The sequence below is a fragment of the Equus asinus genome, chromosome 1, assembly GCF_041296235.1.
Source record: "Equus asinus isolate D_3611 breed Donkey chromosome 1, EquAss-T2T_v2, whole genome shotgun sequence".
NCBI lineage: Eukaryota > Metazoa > Chordata > Mammalia > Perissodactyla > Equidae > Equus > Equus asinus.
Genome location: NC_091790.1, coordinates 153,307,087 through 153,333,995, shown reverse-complemented (window position 1 = coordinate 153,333,995; position 26,909 = coordinate 153,307,087). Strand labels below are relative to the sequence as shown.

Sequence of the window (26,909 nt, the reverse complement as noted above, 5' to 3'; positions counted from 1 at the left end):
CTCTTCTGAAGGTCAAAGTCCAGTGACTCAGGCCTACTAGAAAACCATAAGATTTAATTGTAAGGTTATAGAATGCTTCCCATCCACAGCACGTTACCACCACATTAAGAGACTCCAGTAGAATAAAAGTGGATTACAACTGAGAAAGCTGCAAGACACACACTCCATTTAGGAAGGAGCTTGCAGGGAAATGCAAAGACACAGGGGAGACAAAAACAAGGCAATTGAAGCCTATGACACCAACAGCTTCAGTAAATATTATACATAGCCTAACTCCTAGCTATATAAACATAAAACCTCACACTAAAGCTCTACCTTAGTTTGAATGATCTAATACATCATGTCTAGATTTCAATGAAAAAGTAGGAGGCATGCTAAAAGGCAAAAAACACAGTCTGAAGAGATAAAGCAAACCTCAGGTATGGCAGAGATTTTGGAATTATTCCACTGGGAATTAAAAATAACTATGCTTAATATGAGAAGGCTCTAATGGTAAGAGTGGACAACATGCAAAGCCACATGGGCAGTGTAAATAGAGAGATAAAAACTCTAAGAAAGAATAAAAAGGGAATGCTTGAAATAAAAAAACACTGTAACATAAATGAAGAATGCCTCTGATGGGCTCATTAGTTGGCTGGACACAGTCAAGGGAAGAATCAGTGAACTTGAAGATATGTCAGTAGAAATGTCTCAAAATAAAAGGTGAAGAGAAAAAAGAGTGAAAAAAAGGAAATGAATATCCAAGGACTGTGGGACAATTAAAAAAGTTTAACATACACATAATGGGAATACCTAAAGGAGAAGAAAGAGTAAAAGGAGCAGAAGAAATATTGGAGGTAAAATGGCTAAGAATTTTCCAAAATTAATGACATTCACCAAATCACAGATCCAGGAAGCTCACAGCACACTAAGCAGGATAAATAATAAAAAAAATCCACACCTAGGTATATCATATTCAAACTGCAGAAAATCAAAGACAAAGAAGAAGTCTTGAAAGAAGCCACAGCAAAAAAGAACACATCACCTATGGAAGAAAAAGGGTAAGAATTACATGAAATGTCTCTTGAGAAACCCTGCAAGCAAGAAAAGAGTGGAGTAAAATATTTACAATATTGAAGGAAAAAAAGTCAACCTAGAATTCTGTGTCCCGCCAAATTATCCTTCAAAAGTGAAGGAGAAATACAGACTTTTTCAGACAAACAAAAAAGGAAGGATTTTGTCACTAGTAGGCCTGTCTTACAAGAAATGCAAAAAAAAAAAAAAAAAAAAATCCTCACAGAGAAGGGACATGATATAGGTCAGAAACTCAGATCTACATAAAGAAAGACTGTCAGAGAAGGAATAAATGAAACCAAAATATTTTATTTTTCTTAGTCTTGAGATAACTCTTTAAAATAATAAGGGATGAGAGGGAGGCTATGAGAATACTGTGTTAAAAGGTACCTGCACTGCCCATGAGGCAGGACAGTGTTACTTAAAAGTGGACTTAGATTAGTTGTAAATGTAAATAGCAAATGTTAAGAAAACCACTAAAATTTTTTTTAAAAGAAGTATAATTTACATGCTAAGAGATGACAGGTATTGGAATCATATAAAATACTCAATTAAAACCAGAGAAGGCATAAAGTGAAGAAAAGAGAAAAAAAGTGGGGAGGGGGAAGTGGGGAGAAAAGAACAGCATGGTAAATTTAAAACATCACAAACACAGTAGATACCAATCCAACTATATCAATAATCTCTTTGAATGTAATTTGTCTAAATAAATCAATTAAAAGACAGAGACTGACACAGTGGATAAAAAAAACCAGACTCAACTATCTGTTGTCTACAAGAAATTTATTTTAAATATAAAGACACAGACAGATTAAAGGTAGAGGGATGGAGAAAGATATACCATGCTAACATTATTCAAAAGAAAGCTGGAGTAGCTATATTTCAGACACAGTAGACAGAACAAGGAGAATTATCAGGAGCAAAGGGGGGCATTACATAATGATAAAGAGGACAATTCTCCAAGAAAACGTAATCTTAAAGTGTATGTGTCTAACAACAGAGCAGGCAGAAACTGATAGAACTGCAAGAAGTAGACAAATCCACTATTATTGTTGGAGAATTCAAAACTCATATAATCCATAATTAACAGACCTAGCAGGCAGAAAATCAGTTAGCAATATATTTGAACCAAACAGCACCATCAATCAACTGGATGTAACTGACATGTACAGAAGACCTCATCCAATAATAGCAGAATACACATTTTTTTCAAGCTCACATAGAACATTCAAAGATAGACCAAATTCTGGGCCATAAAACACACCTGAAAAAGTTTAAAAGAACAGAAATACAAAGTATGCGCTCAGACCACAATGAAATTAAACAAGGAATCAATAACAGAAAGATAGCTGGAAACATTCCAAGATGTTTGGAAATTAAACAACACACTTCTAAATAACACATGGGTCAAAGAAGTCTCAAGAGAAATTAAAAATATTTTGAAATAAATAAAAATGAAAATACAACTTATCAAAATGTGTGAGATGCAACAAAAGCAGTGTTTAGAGGAAAATTTATAGCAGAGAATACATATAGTAGAAAGATCTAAAATTAATAATCTAAGCTTTCACTTTAAGAAACTAGTGAAAGAAGAGCAATATAAACCTAAAGCAAGCAGATGAAAATAAACAATAAAAATTAGAGCAGAAATCAATGAAATTTAACACAGAAAACCAATGGAGAAAAATCAACAAACCAAAAGTTGATTCTTTACAAATATCAGTAAGATGTATAGCCCGCTAGCCAGGCTAAGCAGGAAAAAAAAGAAGGCACAAATCACTAATGTCAGAAATAGAAGAGAAGCCATCACTACTGATTCCATGGACATTAAAGGATAATAAAAGAATGTTATGAACAATTCTATGCCCACAAATTTTTTAACTTAGACGAAGTAAACCAATTCCTTGGAAGGCCCATCTACTAAAAACCCACACAAGGAAAAATAGATCATCTTAACAGGCCAGTATATATTAAAAAAATTGGATTGACAATTAATAATCTTCCAAAAAAGAAAGCACTCGGCCCAGATGGTTTCACTGATGAATTCTACCAAAGATTTAAGGAAGAAATGATATCAATTCTATACAATTTCTTCTGGAAAATAGAAGCAAAGGGAATATTTCCTAACTCTGTCTATGAGGCCAGCATTACCCTAATATCAAAACCAGATAAAGCTATTACGAGAAAGGAAAACTATAGATCAATACCTCTCATGAACATACATGTAAAAATCCTCAAAAAAATATTCCCAGATCAAATCTAAAGTAGGATTTATTCCAGGAATACAAGACTGGTTCAACATTCAAAAGTCAAGTAATATAATCCACTACATCAACAAGCTAAAGCTGAAAATCATGATATACCAATAGATGCAGAAAAAACATTTGACAAAATCCAACACTCATTCATGATAAAGACTCTCAGCAAACTAGAAACAGAGGAGAACTTCTTCAACTTGATAAATAACAGCTAAAAATGAAACGTATAGCTAATATTATACTTAACAGTGAGAAACCAAATGCCTTCCCTCCAAGATCATAAATAAGGTAAAAATACCTTCTTTCAAAACTTCTATTCAACATTGTACAGAAAGACCTAATTAATGCAATAAGACAAGAAAAAGAAATAAAAGCTATGCAGAATGGGAAGGAAGAAAGAAACAGTTTTTGTTCACATGACATGCTTGTCTTTGTAGAAATTCCCAAAGAATCAACATAAGAACTCCTAACTAATAAGACATCATAACAAGGCTGCAAGATACAAGGTTAATATACAAAAGTCAACTGCTTTTCTACATACTGGTAATGAACAAATGGAATTTGAAATTTAAAACATAATACTATTTACATTAGCACCCAAAATTGAAATACTTAGGTGTAAATCTAAGAAATTTTACTACGTTGAGGATCTGTAAGAAGAACTCTACCATATTCTCATGAAAGAAACCAAAGATGTAAAAACTTGAGAGATATTCCATACTCATGACAGGAGAATTTAATATCGTTAAGACACTATGTCTTCCTTTCTGGGATTCAACACAATATCAATCAAAATCCCAGCACATTATTTTATGGATATTGACAAACTGATTGTAGACTTTACATGGAAAAGCATGGATTCAGAAGAGCCAACAGAGTATGGAAGAAGAACAAAGTCAGAGGACTGGCACTACCCAACTTAAAGACTTACTATGAAGCTACACTAATGAAGAAAGTATGGTATTGAGGAAAGAGACAGATCCACAGAAGTATGGTCAATTGATCTTTGACAAGGAGCAAAGGCAATTCCAGGGAGAAAGAATAATCTTTTCAACAAATGCTACTGGACAACTGGATATCCACATGCAAAGAAAGAATGTGGACCCCTACCTCACAGTATATAGAAAAATAAACTCAAAATGGATCATAGAGCTAAATGTAAGAGGTAAAACTATAAAAATCTTAGAAGAAAACATAGGAGTAAATGTTGATGTGGCCTGAGAATTTGAATTTAAAGAAGTTCCCAGCTGATGCTGCTGTTTCAGGAGTCACCATTTGAGAACTATTGATTTATATCAGGAGTGGCCAACTTTTCCCATAAACGGCCAGATAGTAAATATTTTTGGCTTTGCAGGTCCTACAGTCTCTTTCAATTACTCAACTCTGCCACTGCCTTCTGCCTACATTCTTAGGCTTCCCTTGTTGTTTTCTTGTTTTCTGCAACAACACAATTTAATTATTTTCAGAATTTGCTCTTAATCAATGTGATTAAAGCCATAAATTTTCCTTTAAATACTGGTCATAGCCAGCTACAAGCCTCTTAATTTTTCCAACCTTACTTTATTACTCCTCTTTTTTGATCTTTTGCCTTGGCTGAATTGGTTTAATATCATCCAACCTACCAGGGCACATACATGCTTCTCTCCTTCATTTTCCATGACTGATATGCCTCTTTGCTTGTCCTAATCACCTGCATCAAACAAGACCTAGAGCTCGCTCACCTCCTACCTGTGGCACAACCCTGACTACCTCCTTTATCAGGAGTACCCTTGAATTGTTTAACTGTTCACACATATCGTCATTTTTCTCAATTAGATTGCAAGATCCTGTAGGGCAGAAATCCTATCTTATACTCCTGTGTCTAGTACTATAATTTATGCAAAGCAGGTACTGAATAAGTGTTGGTGAACGATTTCATAATTTTTACCTTAAGTTTCTCCAAATCTGGCCTTTCGATACTGACCACCTCTGCCAGCAGCTGGGCTTCTAAACCATCTTCTGTGACTGTGAAATTCAGGAGGGTTGTCTGAGCTTGCAATTCTGGCTTATAGTGAGGATTTGCCAGTTTTGTGTGAAGAATAAGGCGAAAGTTCTTGTTAAATTCACATTCTTTATCTCCAATCCTGATATACCTAAAGAGGGCATTACACAGACATTCAGGAGATTCCCATGAACCATAAGTGACATTAAGGTGTCATTCCATTCCTGTGTTCTGATAATGTATCTAGGTTAAGAACAGGTGATTCAGGATTTTTCAGCTTACCCATAGTGTCACTGTAACAATTAAATACCATAAAGCATATAAAGGACCTATAATAACAAATGTTAGCTCCTATTATTATACTTTCTGTGATTAGCCTTTAACATTGCTATTCTTTAAGGATAAAATGAGTATGTTTTGTATGTATCTGTGTATATATTAAGTGTATATTTAAGATTTATATATATATATTAAAAATACATATAGACTTGAAACTACTTTCCAATGTTTTTGCCATTGGCTCAAAAGCAAAGTTTAAGGAGCCTTCTGTGTGGGATGCATGGACAGTATTTTTCCTGGCTCCATCTTGCACAGGGGTTGGCTCTCAGCAACCATGCTTCTGTTTTGTCTTCCTGCTCCCCTGGGCCATGGGGACCAGGACTGGGCACTTCATTCAAGCTGTTCCAATCAGAGTACCCTTTCCTGGGGTTTGGGGTTGGGACAGAGAGAAGGGAGAGTTGGAGCTGGAACCTATAAACTTGTGGTGAAGTCACTCTGTCCTCTGGTGAACCGAGCAGCAGAGAAAGACATCTCTGATTCCCCAAGGAAGAATAATTAACTCAATATTCAGATGGAAGAGTAATGCACAGGGAGCATGCTCTGGATTTTATAGCTTCCACGTCCCATCTTGCTTGAAGCCAGGCTGCATTTTCACCTCAGTTGCCATGATCCTGTAGCCTTGTAACATGTTCTCCATTTTGCTTTAGCTAGATGGAAGTGGTTTCTGTAATTGCAAGCAAAGATCTGAACAAATGCAATCTCTCCTTGAGGGGAAGGCCTGATTTTTCTCTTCCTCAGATGCTGCAGTCTAACTTCTAATGATTTTATCACCTGAGCTCTGTTGCCCTCTGAGTTCTGGATGGGCTTGGGCAATGGATGCACTGGCAAGAGACTGCAGTACAGGAGGAGTTAGAGGTCGAGAAGGATCTTCCCTGACTCAGCGCCAAGGTCTGGTGGAGGCTGTGTCCTGCTGTGACCACATTGCAGCTTTGGGAAGGTTGGCTTCCACAGCTCCGCTCACAGGACCTAGTAACACCTTTGGGCTTAGAGGTGGTAATGGTGAAAATCCTTAGTCGCTCAACACCTCTACTGGGTTCCCTTTAACCTTCCCTCTGAAAATTCTTTCTGTAAATACTATGTTAATTCTATTCAAAAATCCCAGCCTACTTTGTGGTCTTTTTCCTGCCAGGAACCTGCTATGAGGATCTAACGAAGGGAGAGTTTTTTTAAATTCATGCTTCAGAGAAAAACCATGAATACTGGAACTTCTCAAACTCAACTGTCAAAATGGCCCAAACTGTGGAGGAGTGAAAATTCACATAAGCAGCCTGGGAGCATGGCAGAAGTAAAGAGAACGTCTTCTCAGTCTCCTACTTTATCTTAAATACTCATGAAAATTCTGGATTCTTCCTCATTCAGTGTATAAAGCATTTTAATTACAGAAGTATCATCACAATGATGGTAGAATGTTATCCAAAGCCCATATTATTTTTAATTTGAAGACAGTAAATAGCCATAAGAAAAAAAAAATACCACTTATCCCACTGACTTAAGGTGAGATGTTATTTCACTAAATTTATCAATTTTGGAAAATTAGATGAATTGAAAAGAAAGACATTGTATAACAAGTTCAGACATTCCTTTTTCTGAAAATGTCACAATATTTGCAACAATTTTTTTTAAACTTGGGGAGAGATATCCAGAATGATGTAATGTGGCAATATTTTAGGTTGCTGTTGGTGGATCTTTCATAATTGCATCTTGCTCTGAGATTAAGTCTCTTGTGTCATATGGCTTAAGATAGGGCCTCTGATCCACTGGCCACTCTATTTGACTACGGAAATTTTTATGAAACAATTTTAGTGTGTGAAGATTATAAGAAAAGTCATAGTTTTCTTAAACTGCTAAAGCTTTAATCACTAAATCACTCTTAATTACTAAAGCTTTAATCATTACAGCTAAGATTCATAGCGTACTGTCTTCAACCAACTGTTAAATTTTGTTCCCATTGTAGTGATTTTGTGTGTGTATGTGTGTGTGAGGAAGATTGGCCCTGAGCTAGCATCTGTTGTCAATCTTTCTCTTTTTTCTTGAGGAAGATTGTCGCTGAGCTAACATCTGTGCCAATCTTCCTCTATTTTATGTGGGAGGCTGCCACAGCTTGGCTTGATGAGTGGTACTAGGTCCACACCTGGGAGCCAAGCCTGTGAATCCTGGGCTGATGAAGTGGAGCAGGCAAACTTAACCATTATGCCACCAGGCTGGCACCTCTATTGTAGTGATTTTATATTTGCAACAAAAACTTTCACAGTTTTTGATTAAATGTTTAAGCTTGAAAAAGATCTGCCAAATAAGCTACTCTTGGAGACATTCTTTATTAAGGTGAATGGTGAATTCATTCAAGTTATCAAGTTTTGGTTTGGTTTACTATGTCAGAACATTCTACTGTTTTATTTTTTTTCCAGGAGGAAAAAGAAGAATTCTGGTAGCAACTCTCTTCTAAGCCAGTATATATCTGTATAATACATACGTCCCTTTAAAAAAAAATTTAGAAAAGAGTATTCACATCACTGTTAAAGAGAAACACTTAGAACAAGAGATGAATGAACCACAGGCCAATTGTTATAGGTGAACCAGGCAGTGGCTGCTAGTGTCTCCAATGAGCACAGTGGTCCTCATCGCTTGTTTTATAGCTCATGGAAAGGACACCATCTATTCACATATTTTCCAGTTGATGTCATACTCATTAAAATAACAATGTACCTTATTGATAATATGTTCAGTTATATGTTTTTATTGTGAAACATGCTGGAACCAAACATTCATTTGCTCAACAAGTGGTTATTGAACACCTACACAGTGCCCGGCTGTCAGAGTGTCTTCTAGGCACTGGGCATATAACCATTACCAAGACAAGCATGGTCTCTACTCTCACAAACGTTACTATTTATGATCTCATAATAGGCATTATGGCTATAATATTTTACATATTAATTCATTCTTTTATGTATTCAGTTCAATAAATAAATACATATTAAGAGCCTACAAAGTGACAGCCATGGAAAGATCAAAAATCTACCCAATTAAGGATAGGTCAAGGATCTGAATAAACATTTCTCCTCTTGAAGAAAAACAAATGGCCAATAAGCACCCAATGTGCAATATCGTTAGTCATCAGGGAAATGCAAATCAAAGTCACGGTGAGGTCCCACTTGATACTCAACAGATGGCTATAATGAAAAAACACAGACAAAAACAAGCGTTGTAAATATAGAGAAATTAGAACTCTCATACACTGCTGGTGGGAATGTAAAATGGTGTAACCACTTTGGAAAACAGTTTGGCAGTTTCTCACAATCTTAAACATAGGTTTATCATTTAACCCAGTAATTCTACTCCTAAGTGCATACCCTCCCCCACAAAACAGAAGACATAAGTCCACATAGAATTTGTACACAGATGTTCATGGCAGCATTATTCATAATAGCCAAAAGGTGGAAACAATCCAAATGTCTGCAATTTCATGGATAGGTAAACAAACTGGTATATCCAAACAATGCAATATTATTTGGCCACAAAAAGGAAAGAAGTATTGACACATGCTACAACATGGATGAACCTCGAAAACATTATGCCAAGTGAAAGAAGCCAGTCACAGAAGACCAATACTGTATGACTCTATTTATAGGAAATGTCTAGAATGCGCAAATCTAGAGAGACAGAAAGTTAGTGGTTGCCTAGGAATTTTAACTCTAAAACTGATTGTGGTAATGGCTGCCCAATGCTGTGAATATACTAAAAATCATTGAATTGTTCACTTTAAAAGATTAACTTGTATGGTATGTTAATTACACATCAATAAAGGTGTTACCAAAAAAGGAAAAAGAACTACATTCTATCAAGAGATCAATCAGTAACATTTGAGCTTTTATCAATCTATAAGGTAAGTAACTGTGCTAACATAGCTTCTCAGAGGTTCGTGCTTGACTTTTGAGCCTAATAAAGTGAGGCATAGGATGGTCTTACAGGATAAGGTCACCTTTCTTAGTTAACCTGCTTCTTTTTGACTGAAGACATATTCAACCATATTTTCCTTGGGAAGAGCGTCAGAATTTTTCCCATTACTTGAGTTTCCCTTTCCAAACGTTTCCAAAATTGACAAGTAGCTTTGAGAAAATCTTCCTTTGCTAGCACCATTCACTGTATGACTGTTGGCCTACACTTCAAGATTGACGTGATTGTCTTTTAAAGGAAATTTTAAGAGTGAAGCTTTCATGTAATTACTGCCTGGCGTTCTCACACATAAGAGATACCAAAGTTTATACTCCTTTACACCTCCACAATAATAAAACCCATACTTTAAATAAATCTCTTTGTACATCTTGCCGTTTTCTGATTACTGCTCCATCTTGGTTTGAATTCATTCCTCCCTTGTGCAGGGTCTCAGAGAAATGCCAGGTCTGTCACAACCTTCCATGATTTCACATTGAATTTTCCCCTCATTTGCTCATGATTTTTTACTGGGTTTGAGTTCATGCTTTATAAACTTCCTGTTTTAACCACTAACCCATATCTCTAGATGAAAAGAAAATTTAAACATTTTTACACTTTAAAAAAATTTAATTTAGGGGCCGGCTCCGTGGCCGAGTGGTTAAGTTCGCAAGCTCTGCTGCGGCGGCCCAGGGTTCGGATCCTGGGCGCGGACATGGCACCGCTCGTCAGGCCACATTGAGGCAGCGTCCCACATCCCACAACTAGAAGGACCTGAAACTAAGATATACAACTGTGTACAGGGGGGCTTTGGGGAGATAAAGCAGGAAAAAAAAAAACAAAACAAAACATTGGCAACAGTTGTTAGCCCAGGTGCCAATCTTTAAAAAAAAAAAAAATTAATTTAAAATTTAAATGAAGAACCCTGAATAGACCAAGGCTAGAATTTTCATTATTGTTGTCTAATAAGACAGCTCACTGTGGCAGTCTTAGAAACTTCAGTAAGAAGCAAATTAATTTTGCGGGGTGTGTGTGTGGGTGTGTGTGTGCGCGTGTGCATGCACACACATGAGAAGCAAAATAAGCCCCCAGCAAGATGAGCAACTTATTTTTGAAAGTCATGGGTGTTTAGGCCTCAGGGAGTAACCTCTTGACAGCAGGAGTTGGAGAACTGTTTCTGTAAAGGGCCAGAGAGTAAATATTTCAGGCTTTGCGGGCCGCACACATCTACTTCTCTGCCATATACCTTCTTTGTTGTTGACAATCCTCTAAAACCATTCTTTGCTCACTGGCTGCATCAAGACAGGCAGCTTGCCTATCGCCATGCTAGAGGATCCCACCAGTTAGCGGTATTCGTGTAATCTCCTCTCGAGGAATAGCAGCAAGTCCCTCTGGATTTCCCAACGCCACCAAGCTACAATTTTTCCAATCAGCTATTACCCACAACTGTGCTCCCCTCTCTAGGTTTTCAAGAAAAAAAAAGAGTGAGACTGGTCAACACGAAGCATGAGGTTCTGACAATATTGCTTCTGGGTGCAGGTGACAGAAGCTTTTAACTGGTTATTCATTTAACCAAGTATCTGAGTTACAGCATTGCTCCATAAGATGGCTCACAGATGACCATGTGGCTCGAAATCTCCCTTGCACACCTACGTGTACCTGAGGCCTTCACACACCCCAGTTTGAGAACCAGAAATCTATTTGCTTGAAGGACAGTTCTGATTTTCTCTGTGAGGGGTCGGAGTTAACTGGAGGAAAAGAGAAGCATGTCTGCCTATAAAACTGGGTTTTACATTTTCCTCAGAAACATCATTTTACAGATTGCGATTTCCCAGGGAGAGTAAATTATCCTCAATTGGGGTGTTTATGATCTATGAAAGGCAAAAGCTGCATAATGACTCCATGCGTTTTATCATTGCTGCTAGGTTAATTTGGGGCTAATCTCCTACCTGGGAAAATTAAACAGACTACTAGTGCTCTCTCATGATTTGAAGGATCCAAAAGACAACGGAGTTAACCAGAGGGGTGGGAAAAGCAAACAATCACTTGGTTGTTTCTGTGAAAGACACGAATCCAGAGGTTATGACTCCAGAACACAGGAGGCAGCTAGGAGCTCTCGAACTTGAACTTAAACTCGAGTGAGAAGCAACAGCAGGTGTCAAGAGCAACATAAAACTCGGAAGTGTGGCTACATTCTTAAAGCAGTAGTCTTAACGCATTTTCCAGCCCCATCCCCCCCGGCCCCCCCCCCCACCGGGAACAGAAGACTGGCCCCAGACATTGCCTCACAGGGAGAATCAAGGCGGGCAGGAATCTCTCACTCTGGGGTGGAGTTGCTCTCAGAGGGTTTTCATACGTTCCTCCAAGGGAGTGAGCTCCTCCTGCCCCCTCTGCTCTCTGGCTAAGAATTGCTGGTTTGGAGGTGAGAGACTAATTATATGAACTCAGAAGGGAAATAAAATGATTTTTCCCAGTACAAACACCACAGTTTAATTGGATAGAACATAGGGTGAGTCAAAAACATTGTATCACCCGGCAGAGTTGTAATTTTAGAGCAAAAGGGCCCCTAGATGTTATTCACCTGCTTCCTTTTTACGGACCCAAAGAGTTTATGACTTGTCCAAGGTCACATAGCTCAGTGGCAGAGCTGGGACTAGAACCTGGGTCTCCAGACTCCTAGTATAAAGTTCATTTCCCTGCACCACATGGCAGGCTAATTCGATGGTGACAGCTTGTAAGCCCAGCCTCTGTCGACCCGTCTGACCATGGATCACAAGCGGGTACTGAGACAGATGACTGACTCAGCCCAGACAACACGCTCTGCTGATCTTTGGTTAGAAATTCTGTCAGGTTTATGGAGGAGAATAGCACTGACTATCGAGGTGCCTAGTCCTAATCAAAGAGCTATAATTTCTGGTAGATATTTTAAAAAATGAATTAACTTTACAATTTTAAAAATAAATCACTCAATGTACATAAAAGTTTTCTATCTTCTGACTTTCAGGAAAAAGAAAATACATTTCAAGTATGTCAAAATGCTCACTAGCTAGCTGAACGAATTATTGTATAATAAAGACAATCATCTACAAATTAACTATAAATTCAGTTTTCCATACATCAGGTTTGCATAAAAACCTGGTACATTGAGAATTTCAAAATTCTTTCAAAGTTTTTTCCAAATCCAGCTAAAAGGTATCCTGGAATAAAAAGATTTCTAATTTCTTCAAGGTTATTATTGTTGTGGAGAATTGATATGCAAATTATATTAAAAACATTTGAAAATGATTTCTTGGCTAGTGTTCAGAGCATTTCTGTGATAGACAAGGGGAAACAGTCCTCTCAATTTTCGCATTTACCTGAAAGTCAGAATCTCTGTGAGCTGAGAGAGGCAGCATTGTCTTAGTATCACCAGGACGAGAGTCTGAAGCTGGAGATCATAATCTGGAGCTCTTATTTGTAAGATACATGTCTGGAAACTAAGGACTTTTGTTGGAACTGTTCTCAAGATTTAGTGTAGTTACCGTTGAAAATGCCATCAGTCTTGGATCATAAAAACCTAAATGAATTCCTCTAGCGATCAGATATTTCGAGAACCTGAACAAACACCATCATTGCTTTTTATTGCCATTTAAAACCAAACATGGCAAACTAGCATATTCAGTTTAGAATAAGGACTCGCTGCTGTGGCGGATCGGAGTCCTTTCTAGGCACGGCTGCAGGAGGACTTTGAAAAAAGACTTGCAAAGCCTTCCTCAGAACGCTGTTCGCAGAGAGATTTCCCAAGATATTGTATTATTATATTGAAGGGTCTCACTCTAAGATGCACAATTCAGATCGCTAACAGGTTCTCTGAATCAGAGGAATCACTCTCCTGGTCGCATCAGAGCCCTTTCGTCAGCGTAAAGAGATAGCAGGTGGGTGCCAATACAAGTAAATAACATAGTCCCACTCGTTGGGGGAAAAACACACTCAGGAAAAGGAAAAAAACTTTTCAATGGACCTCTAAATGCCTTACTGCATGTCCTGCTGTTTAAAATTAAAAGCTTCCAGATTAGACTTGTGAGCGCCAACAGCTCTGGCTGAGCGCAGCGCAAAGATCAGGTCTAGCGGCTGGGGGAGGAGAGGGGGAGGGGGGAGGGGAGAGGCGGGGGGAGGGGAGGGGAGAGGGGAGGGGAGGGGAGGGGGGAGGGGAGGGGGGAGGGGAGAGGGGAGGGGAGGGGAGGGGAGGGGAGGGGAGAGGGGAGGGGAGGGGAGGGGAGGGGAGGGGAGGGGGGAGGGGAGGGGGGAGGGGAGGGGGGAGGGGAGGGGCGGTGGGGAGGAGGGGTGGTTACTTAGCAACCTCCGCAGGCAGGGCCACGCCACGTGGTCAAACCTAGTTCCTCAAGAAAGGTTTTGGCTGAAAGCTGCACAGCTGGCAAGACTTTTCAAGAAAAGGAAGGAAAGTAAGACCTGAATAAAAATGAGTTAATTGTCTTGCTGCTTCAGACAGTTAAGATAACCAACACCTCCTTCTAAGATAAAAGCAAACTTCAACTAGAACTAAAAAAGAAAAGGTTAATGTTGCAAAAGGCCAGATACCATTGAACAGAAGAAAAAGGGAACTAAAACAGAAAATCATAGCAGATTATTTCCCTTTTGATACATATATAAAACATACATATTATATATATTTCAATACATCCATATTTAATATTATAATGTAGCATGAAAAATAAAGGAGTTTCAGTTTCATTTGTTTGTCTTTTAAAAGATTTGGCGCTCTCACTGCTGTGGCCCAGCTTCAGGGAACCACACCACCCATCAGTCACTTGTCATACTGTGGCAGCTGTGTGTTGCTGTGATGCTGAAAGCTATGCCACTGCTATTTTCAAATACCAGCAGGGTCACCCATGGTGGACAGGTTTCAGCAGAGCTTCGAGACTAGACAAACTAGGAAGAAGCATCTGGCCACCTACATCTGAAAAAATGGGCCATGAAAACCCTATGAACAGCAGCAGAGCATTGTCTGATGCAGCGCCAGAAGGTGAGAGGATGGCACAGAAAGACTGGGCAGGGTTTGCTCTGCTCTACACAGGGTCGTTCGGAGTCAGAATCTACTCGAGGGCACTAACAACAACAAAAACAATACTAGCAAGATGACCGTGAGTGTGTGTATGCACGAGCTGTACACCCTGAATATTACACTTAAGAAAAAAATCTTGATTGAATTTAGGAATAAAAAAATTAATGGAAGTCTTCCCTAAATTACATTTTATTTTGAATTTAGAAATTGGGAGAGACTAGAATGTTGAATTTGTTTATATGAGGGCAAGAATTAACTTGAAAATTAAAATCTTCTTACCCACGGGACATAATAAGAGAACCATATAACTCCAGAGTTTATTTAAAAACTATAAGCTTCCAGCTCAAGAGAGCACATTCTATGAGAGAGCGGGATTTCATTTAACACGGTCCCATCTTAAACCCCACCTGAGACCTCATTCGAATAGACCTACTGTCACCTATAATACAACCATGGCATCGACTCCAAAGACAAGCTACATAATAATCTTTAATAAACTTGCTAATTAAAACAATTCCTCTCATTAACTTTAGTGCAACTTTCAGGAAACCCAGTCATTATAAAATAAGTATCTGAAAAATACTATCTCCCTTTCATTTTATTATTTCTACAAAAATAGAAACATATCACATAGCCAGTATTTCTATTAGTTTCATGTTTCTTTCTAGGGAATGCTACTTAAAGATTATTACTAAAAGAATAATTATATGAAAATAAATATAGAATAAAGTATAAAATGTCTTTTAAAAAAATACTCATATGCTCAGAAACAAACTGAAATACACCTTGCAGTAAGGTTATTCCACCTAAGATTAAAGTTCAAAAATTACTTCTATAAAAATTGGGGGGATTTGAAAGAGTAAAGAGATATAATTTTATAAAGATGCTCCACAGATCAGCAACCTCTCTAATGTGTAAGCCAGTAAATTTGCTTTGGAAAAAGTACATGTTGATAAATCTTCCCAGATATGTTTTCTGTCGATTGACACCATGAGATATATTTTCCTTAAAATTAGGATTGTCTGGAGTTTGGTGGATTTAATTATTTGTAATTGCCCAGCTGTTGTCAGCCTGTGGCCATTTTATGACGGAGGTATCTACTATGTGGGTCAGGTTCAACTGTATATCTTCTCAAACACAGATTTAATGCGCTATTGATGAAACCATTACTAGAACCAAATTAAAGTCTGGGCTGATGTATTGGTCCACAGGGAGCTGTCAGACATGAAAGAAGTAATTAGTATTCATTACTTCATACTCCACAACATTCCAGTTATTAATGAACTTCAACTTTTGGACTATGCTATATCTATCACAAGCACCTTCTCAGACATTCTTTATTAGGAAGAATAAACTAATATTGGTTTAAAAAGAGGCCCCCAAAACAAACAAAACTAAAATAAACAAAAACACTATTAATAGCTGTAAACTTTCTGAGAAATGTGACTCTCTCAGGAGTCTCAAAGTGTTTGTCTTTACAAACAAAGGGAAACGTATGTGTAAGCCCACAGGTAATCATGTAGAGGAACACAGAAAAGTAAAGCTAGAAGGGGATAGAAGAACTCAAGTTCACTGTTGAAGATCAGAACAGGAAGACCTATTAGAAAATTTACAAACAAGCAGATTAATTTGGGATGTGATCAAGGAAAAGTCAAAATTTTTCTGATCCTGTTTTAACATTGCAAGGGGTACTTCTTATTATCAAACAAAACCATATCAACATTTTCCCATTCATTTTCTTTTCCATTGTCTTCTCCCAGTTTTAATTTATTGCATTAAAAAATTCCTGTTTCTACCAATCTATTATTATTGTTCATATCACCTTCTAGTTTGCATATATATGAAATAGTTTTAAAAGTTTCTCTTTTTAAAAGACTTACATGAAGCAACAAGAAAGCATTTGCTTTGTGTAAACATCTTGTTAGCTGAAAACAACACAATTGCTAAAATAACCTTTATTTCAAAGTATTTTTAAAGCTTTTATAAACAAAACTACTTTGAAAATTTTGAGTGTCCTCAATGTTTTCCATTCAAGAGGTGGAAAAAAAAAGGACAAACAAATACTTCCTCATAGGAAGAGGTGGCTAGTAGTATTAAATACAGAAATCTTTTATATTATAAAAAATAGCAGAAGAATGAAAGTCCCCAACTCAGTCCTCTGAAAGACTCCACACTCATACTCTACTGGTGAGCATGTAAATTTGTACAAACACATTAGGAAACAATTTGGCATAATATTTTAAAGCTTACTGTGCACATAATTTACAACCCAACTATTCTACTCCAGAATAAAAACTCTGAAGACCCTCTTGCTGTGTGCACCTGTAGATGTGTGTATGAATATTCAGTACATTAATATTCATAGCAGCATGCCCTACAATAGCCAAAAATCTAAAAATAACCTAAATGTCCTTCAATAAGAACATCAAGTAAACTGAGGAATAGCCACAACATTGAATATTACAGTGATGAAAATGAGATTAGAGCTAAGTGAAAAGAATTAGAGCTAAAAGCAAGACTATAGATAAGTCTTAGAAACATAATATTGAGTAAAAATTCAAGTCCCTTTAAACTATATAAACTATGATGCATTTTTGTAAAGCCCCAAATCAAACAAAAATAAACAGTATATTGTAGAAAATGCATACATGTGATGAAATTATTTTAAATAAAGTAATGAAGTGATAACAAAATTTAGAATATTCACTACCTTTGGAGAGGAGGCAGAGTGTGAAATGAGAGGAGCACAAAGGTGTCTTAAAGAATACTGACAATCTTTGGTTCACAATTTGAATGGTAGATACATGTCTAAATTATTATTATGCTTTATAACTTTCATATATTATGTACTTTATATGTATCAGTATTAAATAATAAAATTTAAATAATCAAAACCCTCTACTGCTCTGAGGAGGCAACTTAAAACATCAAAAGATATGACTAATTCCTTCCCTCTCCACTCCTCCTCCTTTTTTTTTTTTGGTGAGGAAGATTGGCCCTGAGCTAATATCTGTTGCCAATCTTCCTCTTTTTGCTTGAGGAAGCTTGGCCCTGAGCTAACATCTGTGCCAATCTTCCTCTATTTTGTACGTGAGACACTGTCACAGCATGGCTTGATGAGCGGTGTGTAGGTCTGCGCCCTGGATCCAAAACTACGAACCCTGGGCTGCTGAAACGGAGCACATGAACTTAACCACTATGCCATGGGCTGGCCCCTCCACCCCTCCATTTTGCTGATATGGTTTGTGGCTCCATTCACAGTTTGTTCACACTCTCTATGTCCAAAAGACAATGTCTTACTTCAGGAGCCTATATGGGAAGACCTGTATGTGCTATGCTCTTTGTTCATGTTTTTTTTCTTCACCAGATAAGAAAACGTAAACACGAAAAACAGGCTAAACGACTTATCCCAAATCACCAAACTAGAGGGTAGCAGACTAAAATTTGAACCAAGTTTCATCTTACTTCTACCTCAATACTGGTTTCTAACAACAATACGCTAGTGTATAAGCCCCATCTCTTAGTCTTAAAAGTCTCTCTTGAAAATGCACAGGTAGCTAGTTCAAGACAATGGGTTGAGCACTGTATTTACTTTCGTTCCCACGCCAAATCCTATGGAAATGATGGAAATATTCATGCTTAGAGAATGAACGAATTCAAAATCCTGTTAGAAAATAAGACAGAGTACAATGAGTAGAAGCAAAAAGAATGGAGGAATTAAAGGAAGTGATGAGAAACCTAATGGGAAAAAATTAGCAAAAGTTAACAATAGGCAATTCGTGGAAGGCTAATAAACATATCCTTATTAAAAGTAAAAGAACTATAAAGAACAATGAGAACAATTTTATTATTTGATGTTTCTATTGGCTTTCGCTCATGGTGCCTTGTTTCCTTGTGTGTTCTGTGATGTTTGCCTCTGAACTCGTGTACCTTGGAGTTATATCTTTCACAATCCTCTAAACTCTGGACTTATGTATATTATTCCAAACAGGATTTTTGTTTGCTTCTGCCAAGTGCATTGGGGTATGACTAACCCAAGAACACTTTAAAATAAGTTATTGCTTTGAGGTTTTTTAGGGCATATAAGTAATAAAAAATCGTCTTGAACATTCATAAGAGGGCTGGCTTCTGGTTAGGAATTCTCAGGGGCCGCTTCCCAGGGCCAAGGTAAAGAAAGAAAAGTTTCCTTTCTGCAGCGCTGGGTTTTGTGTGTTTAATGTTTAACAAATTTACCCTTAAGTAGAAGGGATGGCCCCTTGAGGCTCTAGCATTATCCAGGAATCTCTTAGCAGACTTCACACCTGAACAGGCGCTAGGCTTGGTCCAAGCTCTGTGCATCCATCAAAACAGAAACCAAGGTCATCAGGTTTTAGCAGGTACCCTCAGCAAGGACACTGAGCTTTGCTGTGCCTTATCTGATTCCTGTGTTTTGGTCGCACTTTTTTTGGTCAAGCAAGTAATACATTTCAAGAGATGTTTTTAATATTTTAACTAACCTATTCAGTTGTTTTTTAGTATTTACACATCTAATCTGCCATAGTGCCAGAAACAAAAGTCTATGTTTTTATTGTTTTGTTTTTATTTTGGTTAACTATTTTTTTAAAGGCATGTAGTATATAGTTCTTATCCATAGAGAACTTGTAATCTAGTAAGGATATATAAAAGAATTTAAGCATATTGTAAGAGGGACATATAAAGACAAAATGACACAGCGACAGTATAGAATGCACTATGCGTGGGAGGTATTAAATGTGGAAAATTAAAATTCCCATTTAATTGGTTAAATAGCAGTTAAATTCTGAATTGAGCGAATTTGAGATCTGTAGAAAGAAAAGATAAGTAAAAGAGCACATCACAGGAGGGGGGTTATCTATGTGAAGCAGTGAAAAATGAGAGTAGTAAAAGGAAATGCAGAAGTGTCAACAGGTCAGGCATTCTGAAGGCTTCAAAGAAGAGCTTTAATTCACCCGATATAACAGACAAGAGTGAATTCTTAATGGGTTCTGGAACAGGGGAGTGACTAGATAGCATCTCCCTAGACAGTCACATCCACCATGATGGCTTAACTACCTCTCTATGTAGATGTTCCCCGATCTACATGTTCAGTCAAGATCTCACTAAGCTCCATCCTCACATGCCCAGCTGCCTCTTAGACTTCTCTTTTGGGAATGAATGTCAAAGCAGCACCTCAACCTTGGAATGTCCACCATAAGTGAAATCATTACCTCTTTCCCTACACTTACTCCTACGCCTGTATCACCTCTCTCCATAAATCGCACCATCATTTAAGCTGGCAGAAGACTGGAAATCGCCCTTAAACCTTCCTTCTTCCCTATCGATAATTCCCAATTAATGACCGTAAGATGATATTAACTCCTTGAGATTTCTTTGATTTGTCCTCTTCTCTCTTTCTCTACTGTCACTGCCTTAGTTTAGCCTCATATCACGTCTCAACTGGATTACGGCAAGGTTTCCTAATTAGGCTCTGGCTCTGGGTCCATGTGCCTTCAATCAATACTTCACATTGCCAACAGCACGACCTTTTAGAAATATAAATCTGATCACAACCATCCCAGCATGCTTAAGAGTTCACTAGCTTCCCCACTGACTTCTGTTCATGATTCTCAAGTGAAAATATGGAGACTTCAGATTTGCTACTCCAGGAAGGCACAGTCCTTTGGTCAAAAACCACTGCTGTTGTCAACTAGAGTTACTGATAGGAATGGGTCCCTTCAGTGTGTTTGGGGAAAAAAAAGTTATCAATCTATAGGAAAAGGCCAACCTACAGGTGATCTGTGGGTGCCCACGGACATCCACTTTGTGGGTCCTGCCAATCTCTCTGGTCTCATCTCTCCCAGTCCACACCCCCGTCTTTTCCTCCCAAACACAAGACTATTCAACGGTTTGGATCCTATTTGCAGTTCCCCAAAGCTGTTGGGCTGTTTCATGTGTTTCACTATTTGGTATTAGTTCTTTCTGTCCAGCATTCTCCTCTCACTTGTCTACCTGACAAATGTCCACTCACCTTTCAAGACTCTCATTAAATGTAAACATAAATCAAATGTCCTATTTCCATAAAGCCTTTCCAAGTCTGCACTTTGGAACTGATGACTTCCTGCCATGTGTACAGTCATATGTCGTGAATGAGGTTTCAGTCACTGACGGACCACATATACAATGGTGGTCCCATAAGATTAGTACCATATAGCCTAGGTGTATAGTAGGCTATACCATCTAGGTTTGTGCAAGTACACTCTATGATGTTTGCACCCTGAAGAAATCACCTAACAGCACATTTCGCAGAACATATCCCCATCATTCAGTGAGGCATGACTGTCTTCTATCATCACACTAACGGCACTGTATTACTTTTATCATTTATAGGCCTGTCTTTCCTGAAAGGACATATAGCTGCCTTAATGGCAGGTCTGTACCTTATCAAGCTTTGAATCTGCAGCCCCCAGGACAGTGCCTGGCATGTAGCAGTACTCAGAGAAGGTTTATTCAATGACTAATAGACTACGTAAGCACTCCGCTAGCACTCAGATTCTCTGGGTAAAGATACTCCAAAAACATCTGCATGGGAGAGGGATGTGGAGAAAACTGGAGATATAAATCTCTAATTTACCCGCATCCAAGTGATGGTTCCCACACACAAGAGCTTAGGAGCTGGGACTGTAAAGGGAGTAACTGCATGTGGCCAACACCATTTCTTATACTCTTACACACCATTTAAAATTCTCTAGATCTTTAAAAAAAATGCTGGAATGACACGATCAGTTCTAGAAGGCCTAACTGGGACACATATTCAGTAAATACCATTAGTTTGGAATAAATTGTTCTGGCTGGATATTTTTGATAAAGACTTAATGTTCTATGTAAAACAACTTGTTTCTAAAATAAAAGATCTCTGAGATTCTGATACTTAACATATCCATACTGAGGAAAAATCATGACTCAGATTTATCAGCCTCTGAAAATTCCAGATTATCAAAAAAAAAAAATATATATATATCATATATAATAGAGAGCCATCAAATTTCTTACACCTAAATTGTGTTACTGAATGTCCAAGTTAAAGCTAGAGAATATGTATTTCACTGACAAAAAATTTTAGGTCTTCATATTAGAGTCAGAATCTTAATAACAAGGATTTCACTTTTGTGCCATTCAAGATTTTACTCTATATTTTTAACACATCAGACACAGCTACAACTATATTTATGTTAGAGATGCAGCTTGTCAAGTGTCTTATTAGACTGTTCTAAATGCATGTCTGGGCAAATTTTGGTTTATTAAACAATTATAAGGTGTCAGTCACTGTAAATGGATTTACTTAGTGAGTTGTATAATAAATACTATACTAATCGGTTAGAGACTATTTAAAAAGTAGAAGCTAGTCACCCTTAAGTAGGCCTATTTCCACTTACAACTGACAGGAATAATCCAGTGACCAAAAAGGAGACAGGTACCTTTGAGGCAGAGCATGAGTGTCAAGGAAGGAGAATGTTGGGAAAGTTCTGAAATAACACCTCTGTGAAGAAAAAACAACAAAAAAAGAGAAGCCAGGGGCTGGCCTGGTGGCATAGTCATTAAGTTTGTGTGCTGTGCATTGGCAGCCTGCGGTTTGGAGGTTCAGATCCTGGGCACGGACCTATACACTGCTCATCAAGCCATGCTGTGGCCGCATCCCACACATAAAATTGAGGAAGATGGGCAGAGATGTTAGGTCACTGACAATCTTCCTCAAGCAGAAAGAAGGAGAGTGGCAACAAATGTTAGCACAACCAATCTTCCTCATCAAAAAAAAAAAAAAAAGAAAAGAAAAAAGAGAGAAGGCCATCCAACGAAATAAGACTAGTGAGTGCTGGTTTCCTGAGTGAAGAGGCCCAGAGAGCCTTTGGAATGCCACAGTTCCCCTGAGCCCACCAGGCTTGGTTAGAGACACAATTGCTGCATCCGACCTTTTACACATTTATAAAAAGCGACATGATGACTCCTTGGAAAGAGCTCCAACGCCCCTGGGAGAACGTCCTGGAGAGCGTGGTGTCCCAGGAGGAATGGCAGTTATTTGGAAGGTCACATAGTGCTCACCAGGGGTGTTCCCAGTTGTTGGTAGTCCACCACTGCCCATATGGGGGATGATTTTAGGGGTCCACTAGTGAACCCCTTTTTATTTAATGGTTATATATATTTCAAGTGTACTTGAAAAAACAGAACTAGCACAGTAAACTCATAGTTTTGTAGATACTATTACTCAGAATGAGGCTGAGTTAAAAAAATAGCAAGTGGATTTAAAAGTGATTTAAAGAAAAATATTAAGTAAATAAAGTACAAGCGCTATGCAGTTAAGGCAAACATACGAAGGCGTTTTGTAAAGTATTGAAGTTAGAGAAACATTCCTGCAAACTAATAAGGGAGCAAGTACTCTCAGATTTGTGACAATGCATTTTTTGGTCTGTAAGTCAGGAATTGGGTAACATGAATCTAAATCCACCAATGAAATAGTCTGAAAGTCTGGATCATGCTGAGGTTGCTTTGGTCTTGGAATGGACATTCAGAAATATCATCAAGAAAATTCCAATAGATTACACTCGATTATGAGACTAAGAAACAGAAGCTGACAATCAAACTCATAGCACAAAACATAAGTTAAAACTCAAGAATACTTACTTCCCTCTTTTAATCGTGTTCCTGCCAAGCAGTGGATCAAGGACGGGATCTATTGTTTCCTCAAGGTTTTCAATTAAGATGACTTCTCCAAAGACTAAGGCTGTTTCAATGGCATGCAAAAACCTTAAAATTCGGTCAGAATCGAGATAAGAAAAGGTAAATAAGCAGGGAAAAGGGAAAATGTTCAAAATTATTTATATTAAATTATATTCAATGTAGACATTTTAAATAAGACAAACTAACTTAGAGAAAACTATAAAGTAGTATTCCTCTTCAACCAGATTGATAGAAATTAAAGATCAGATTTTGAGATAAATTTCACAATTATATTTTTCCAAGTGACATTCACCAGTTTGAATAAGTTCATGTGTAAATTAGTTACTTTTGATAATAATCATGGTTGAAATAAATGTAACTCACTCAAATATCACAAATTTAAATTCATTCAAGAGGTCCTTTTTTGATGGAAAAATTCAAATTATATTAAACGCCTTGTGGTTTTTTCAAACTTTCCTTTTTTAAACTTTTAGGTTCAGTCATGTAAACTGGTGAACTATCATTTGATTTCATTCCCAGTCTCCAAAAATGGTGTCTCCCCTTCAAAAGTAATTTTCTCAAAGTATTCAGATAAGCAAGGAATACATTTATCTGCACAACTGCAGAAATCCCTTATTTCATTTTCCACATGAAAAGAGGATGGAGGGGTCAAATGAAAGATCAGCAAGTCTAAAAGGATTTATTCAACGTTAACGGAACACCAACTACATACAAGACAGCTGCCTATGTATTAGACGGTATCGTCATGAGGACCCAATGACAAAAATCTTGGAGTAGATTCAGTTCTCAAAAGTGACACGTAAAACTTGACTAAGAAGTTAAATTATCTTCAGGCATCCAATGTTGGGACTTGTAGCCATGTTAAAATCTTATTTTAGGCAAATATAAATTAAGGAATATGACTGTAAATATCATTAAGCTTATAGGTGCACTTGGTAATTCTGTGTCAAACACTCTAAAGGATTATAATACACCATATCTCTACTCTTGGCCTGAGGGAATTAACATCTTTATCCTCAACTTCCTCAGATGGAGTGTTTGTTCTAAGCTTCAATCTGATTTCTTCTTCAGGTAAGTAGGAGCCACCCAACATAAATGCCCTTTCAACAGAGATGCTTTCTATGAAACATGAGCAGGCAGATAAACAAGTCGTACCAAACTGTAATATTTCAAAGTGGCAGAGAGGTCTAATGAATGCCAGGACTTTGTAAAAATCAGATCCATTTCACAGCAGCTAAACAGAAAGCCAGTCCTTTAGATTTCACATACCCTTTCTGGCCCAAATGTGTGACTTTCAGGTCAGTTCCATACTTATTCTTGATCCACTTAATTCCCTGTTGCTGGGGATCTATCATGAGGGGCCAGCGCTCACAGTGTGTTAAGATAGTGGCGTTTTCAGTTGACATTCTGTCATTGGGCAGTCCTTCGTTATTCCAGGTGGCAATCGTAGCATCATCCGTCAACATGGCAATCAAGTCCAGGCCCTCGGTTATTGGGATGGAAACCTTTAAAATCAGAGTTCAACACAATAAACTGCCAGTGTGGCAGAGGGAAAGACTCAGCATGACAGACAAGATGACAAGAAACCAAAGCCAAGAGAACACATGCAAATCCTCTGTGGACTCTCAGAAGCCAAATAAGACTCTCATCAAGAAATACGATTTGACTCAATAAGCCTGGTATTTACCTCTCAAAATTCTGTCAACTGCAGTATTCAACATCTGGTTTACTAACTGCATCATTTTGGCTCCAAGGGAAAGGGGCTTTGCCCTATACTATTCCAACAACGTGAGAGCAAATTTAGACATCAGAGAGTGTGGCAGGATGACAGAAATATATTTGCCCATGGAGAAGTCACCCCTCAAGCAATGTTGAAATGCAGTATCTTTCTCAGGCATTTCATCTTTCACTACAGGCCAACACTACAAAGAGATGACTTCTCTTTCTGGGATGGGTTAATGGAATGTATTCAGTCCACTGGAACTCCATCAGCTTGTTGGTCGTGTCAAGGAACTTAGATTGCCGTCTCCACCCTGAGAGGGAATTGCCTATGCTGTGACTGCGGAGAGTAGCATTGCAAAGTGGGGAGCTGTCTCCTTTAAAGGAGAGACAGAAAAAAAGAGAAACCATTCTTTGCAAAAATGAACTGACTTTACCAAAAATACACAAGATTGTGGAAAGGAATTTATTCATTTGGTCATCAATAACCAATAATGTTTACTGAGTACCTCCTACATATAAAACACTGTCTGGAGACAACACAATGAGCAAGATGAAAAACGAGCTGGCCTCAAGGCTTGAGAGCGGGGCTAACATGCCTCCGTAAGAGACTGCAGTGACGGCCCTGCTGGGGGCAGGCAGCGGGGGCTGTAGCAGCAGGAAGAGTTGGATTCACTCGTTGCCTGCAGAGCTTCAGCAAACAAAATGCTGGAAGAGTTCCCACAGTCAAGCTGGGATGCAGTTTGATACAACATAGGAAAAGTAGCACACTATTCCCACTGTCCCTGACTACAATGTTATCTTGGAAATAAACTAAACTCTATCTCCTAGTATTATGAACAAGCCTTGTATCTGACTTGATACAGTTTTCTTAAAGACACAAGCAAATTGGTATCTTTTAGAATAAGCATCCTCCGATAAGCAAGGGATACGTGGCTTTAATTTCTTACTTCTACTTAATACAAGCCACTTGAAGCTTCTGAAGGCTGGAGTTAACTGAGTTAATTTCTGCAGCTAAAAGGAGTTACAGAAGGTGCAGCTGTAGGTCTTGTATCTGAATTCAATAGTCATGCATCACACAAAGACACTTTGGTCAAGGACAGACTGCATATACGACGGTGGGAGTTGTCTTACAACAGGACAACAACAAGACAGTGTTTTATATGTAGGAGGTACTCAATAAATGTTATTGGTTATTGATGACCAAATGAATAAATTCCTTTCTACAATCTTGTTTATTTTTGGTAAAGTCAGTTCATTTTTGCAAAGAATGGTTTCTCTTTTTTTCTGTCTCTCCTTTAAAGGAGACAACTCCCCATCCCATAGATTAGCAGCATGTAGCCCAGGTGTGTAGTACGCTACACTGTGCAGGTTTGTTCACACAATGATGAAATCACCCAACAATAAATCTCAGAAAGTATCCCCGTCGTTAAGCAATGCATGACTATAGTTTGAATTGTTTGTGCACCTACTGTGTGCGGGGCAGAGTGCAGGGGATCAAAGAGAACACCAGCTTCCCCCTTTTCTAATGTTCCATTTAACCCAGTAGGGGAAATAAAGCAGGTAACTCACATTAAAAAGTATCATAAATACTGTGAAATATTTTGAGACTTAAATTTTTAGAAACAAATTTTAGGATATTTTCTTCATAGTATTATGTTCAAATAGGTAGTTGCATGACTATACAGAAGTTTTTTTCATCAAATTATTTTTTTGATAGTTACAATACAGACATCACTTTAGCAATAAATTTTAACCTAGGTTTAGGCTGAGGAAAATAAATCATTTCATACGTATCTTTTTTCTAATCTATTCTTCTTTTCAGAATTCCTTAAAG

General features: G+C 37.9%; 1 protein-coding gene across 13 annotated transcripts in view; it reads right to left on the bottom strand.

Moving 5' to 3' along the window:
- The window catches only part of DNAH11 (dynein axonemal heavy chain 11), a 295,517-nt gene that overhangs the window by 44,172 nt on the left and 224,436 nt on the right, over nt 1-26,909 (bottom strand). For all 13 annotated transcript variants that reach the window (XR_011503420.1, XR_011503427.1, XR_011503430.1 and 10 more), the window contains 3 exons: nt 24,623-24,858; nt 23,297-23,419; nt 5,239-5,443 (listed from right to left, as the gene is read on the bottom strand). Coding sequence is in view for 10 of the 13 variants with exons in the window: in XM_070510015.1 (XP_070366116.1) it covers nt 5,239-5,443; nt 23,297-23,419; nt 24,623-24,858 (564 nt within the window). In the remaining 3 variants the exon portion in view is untranslated. The remainder of the gene's footprint in view (nt 1-5,238; nt 5,444-23,296; nt 23,420-24,622; nt 24,859-26,909) is intronic.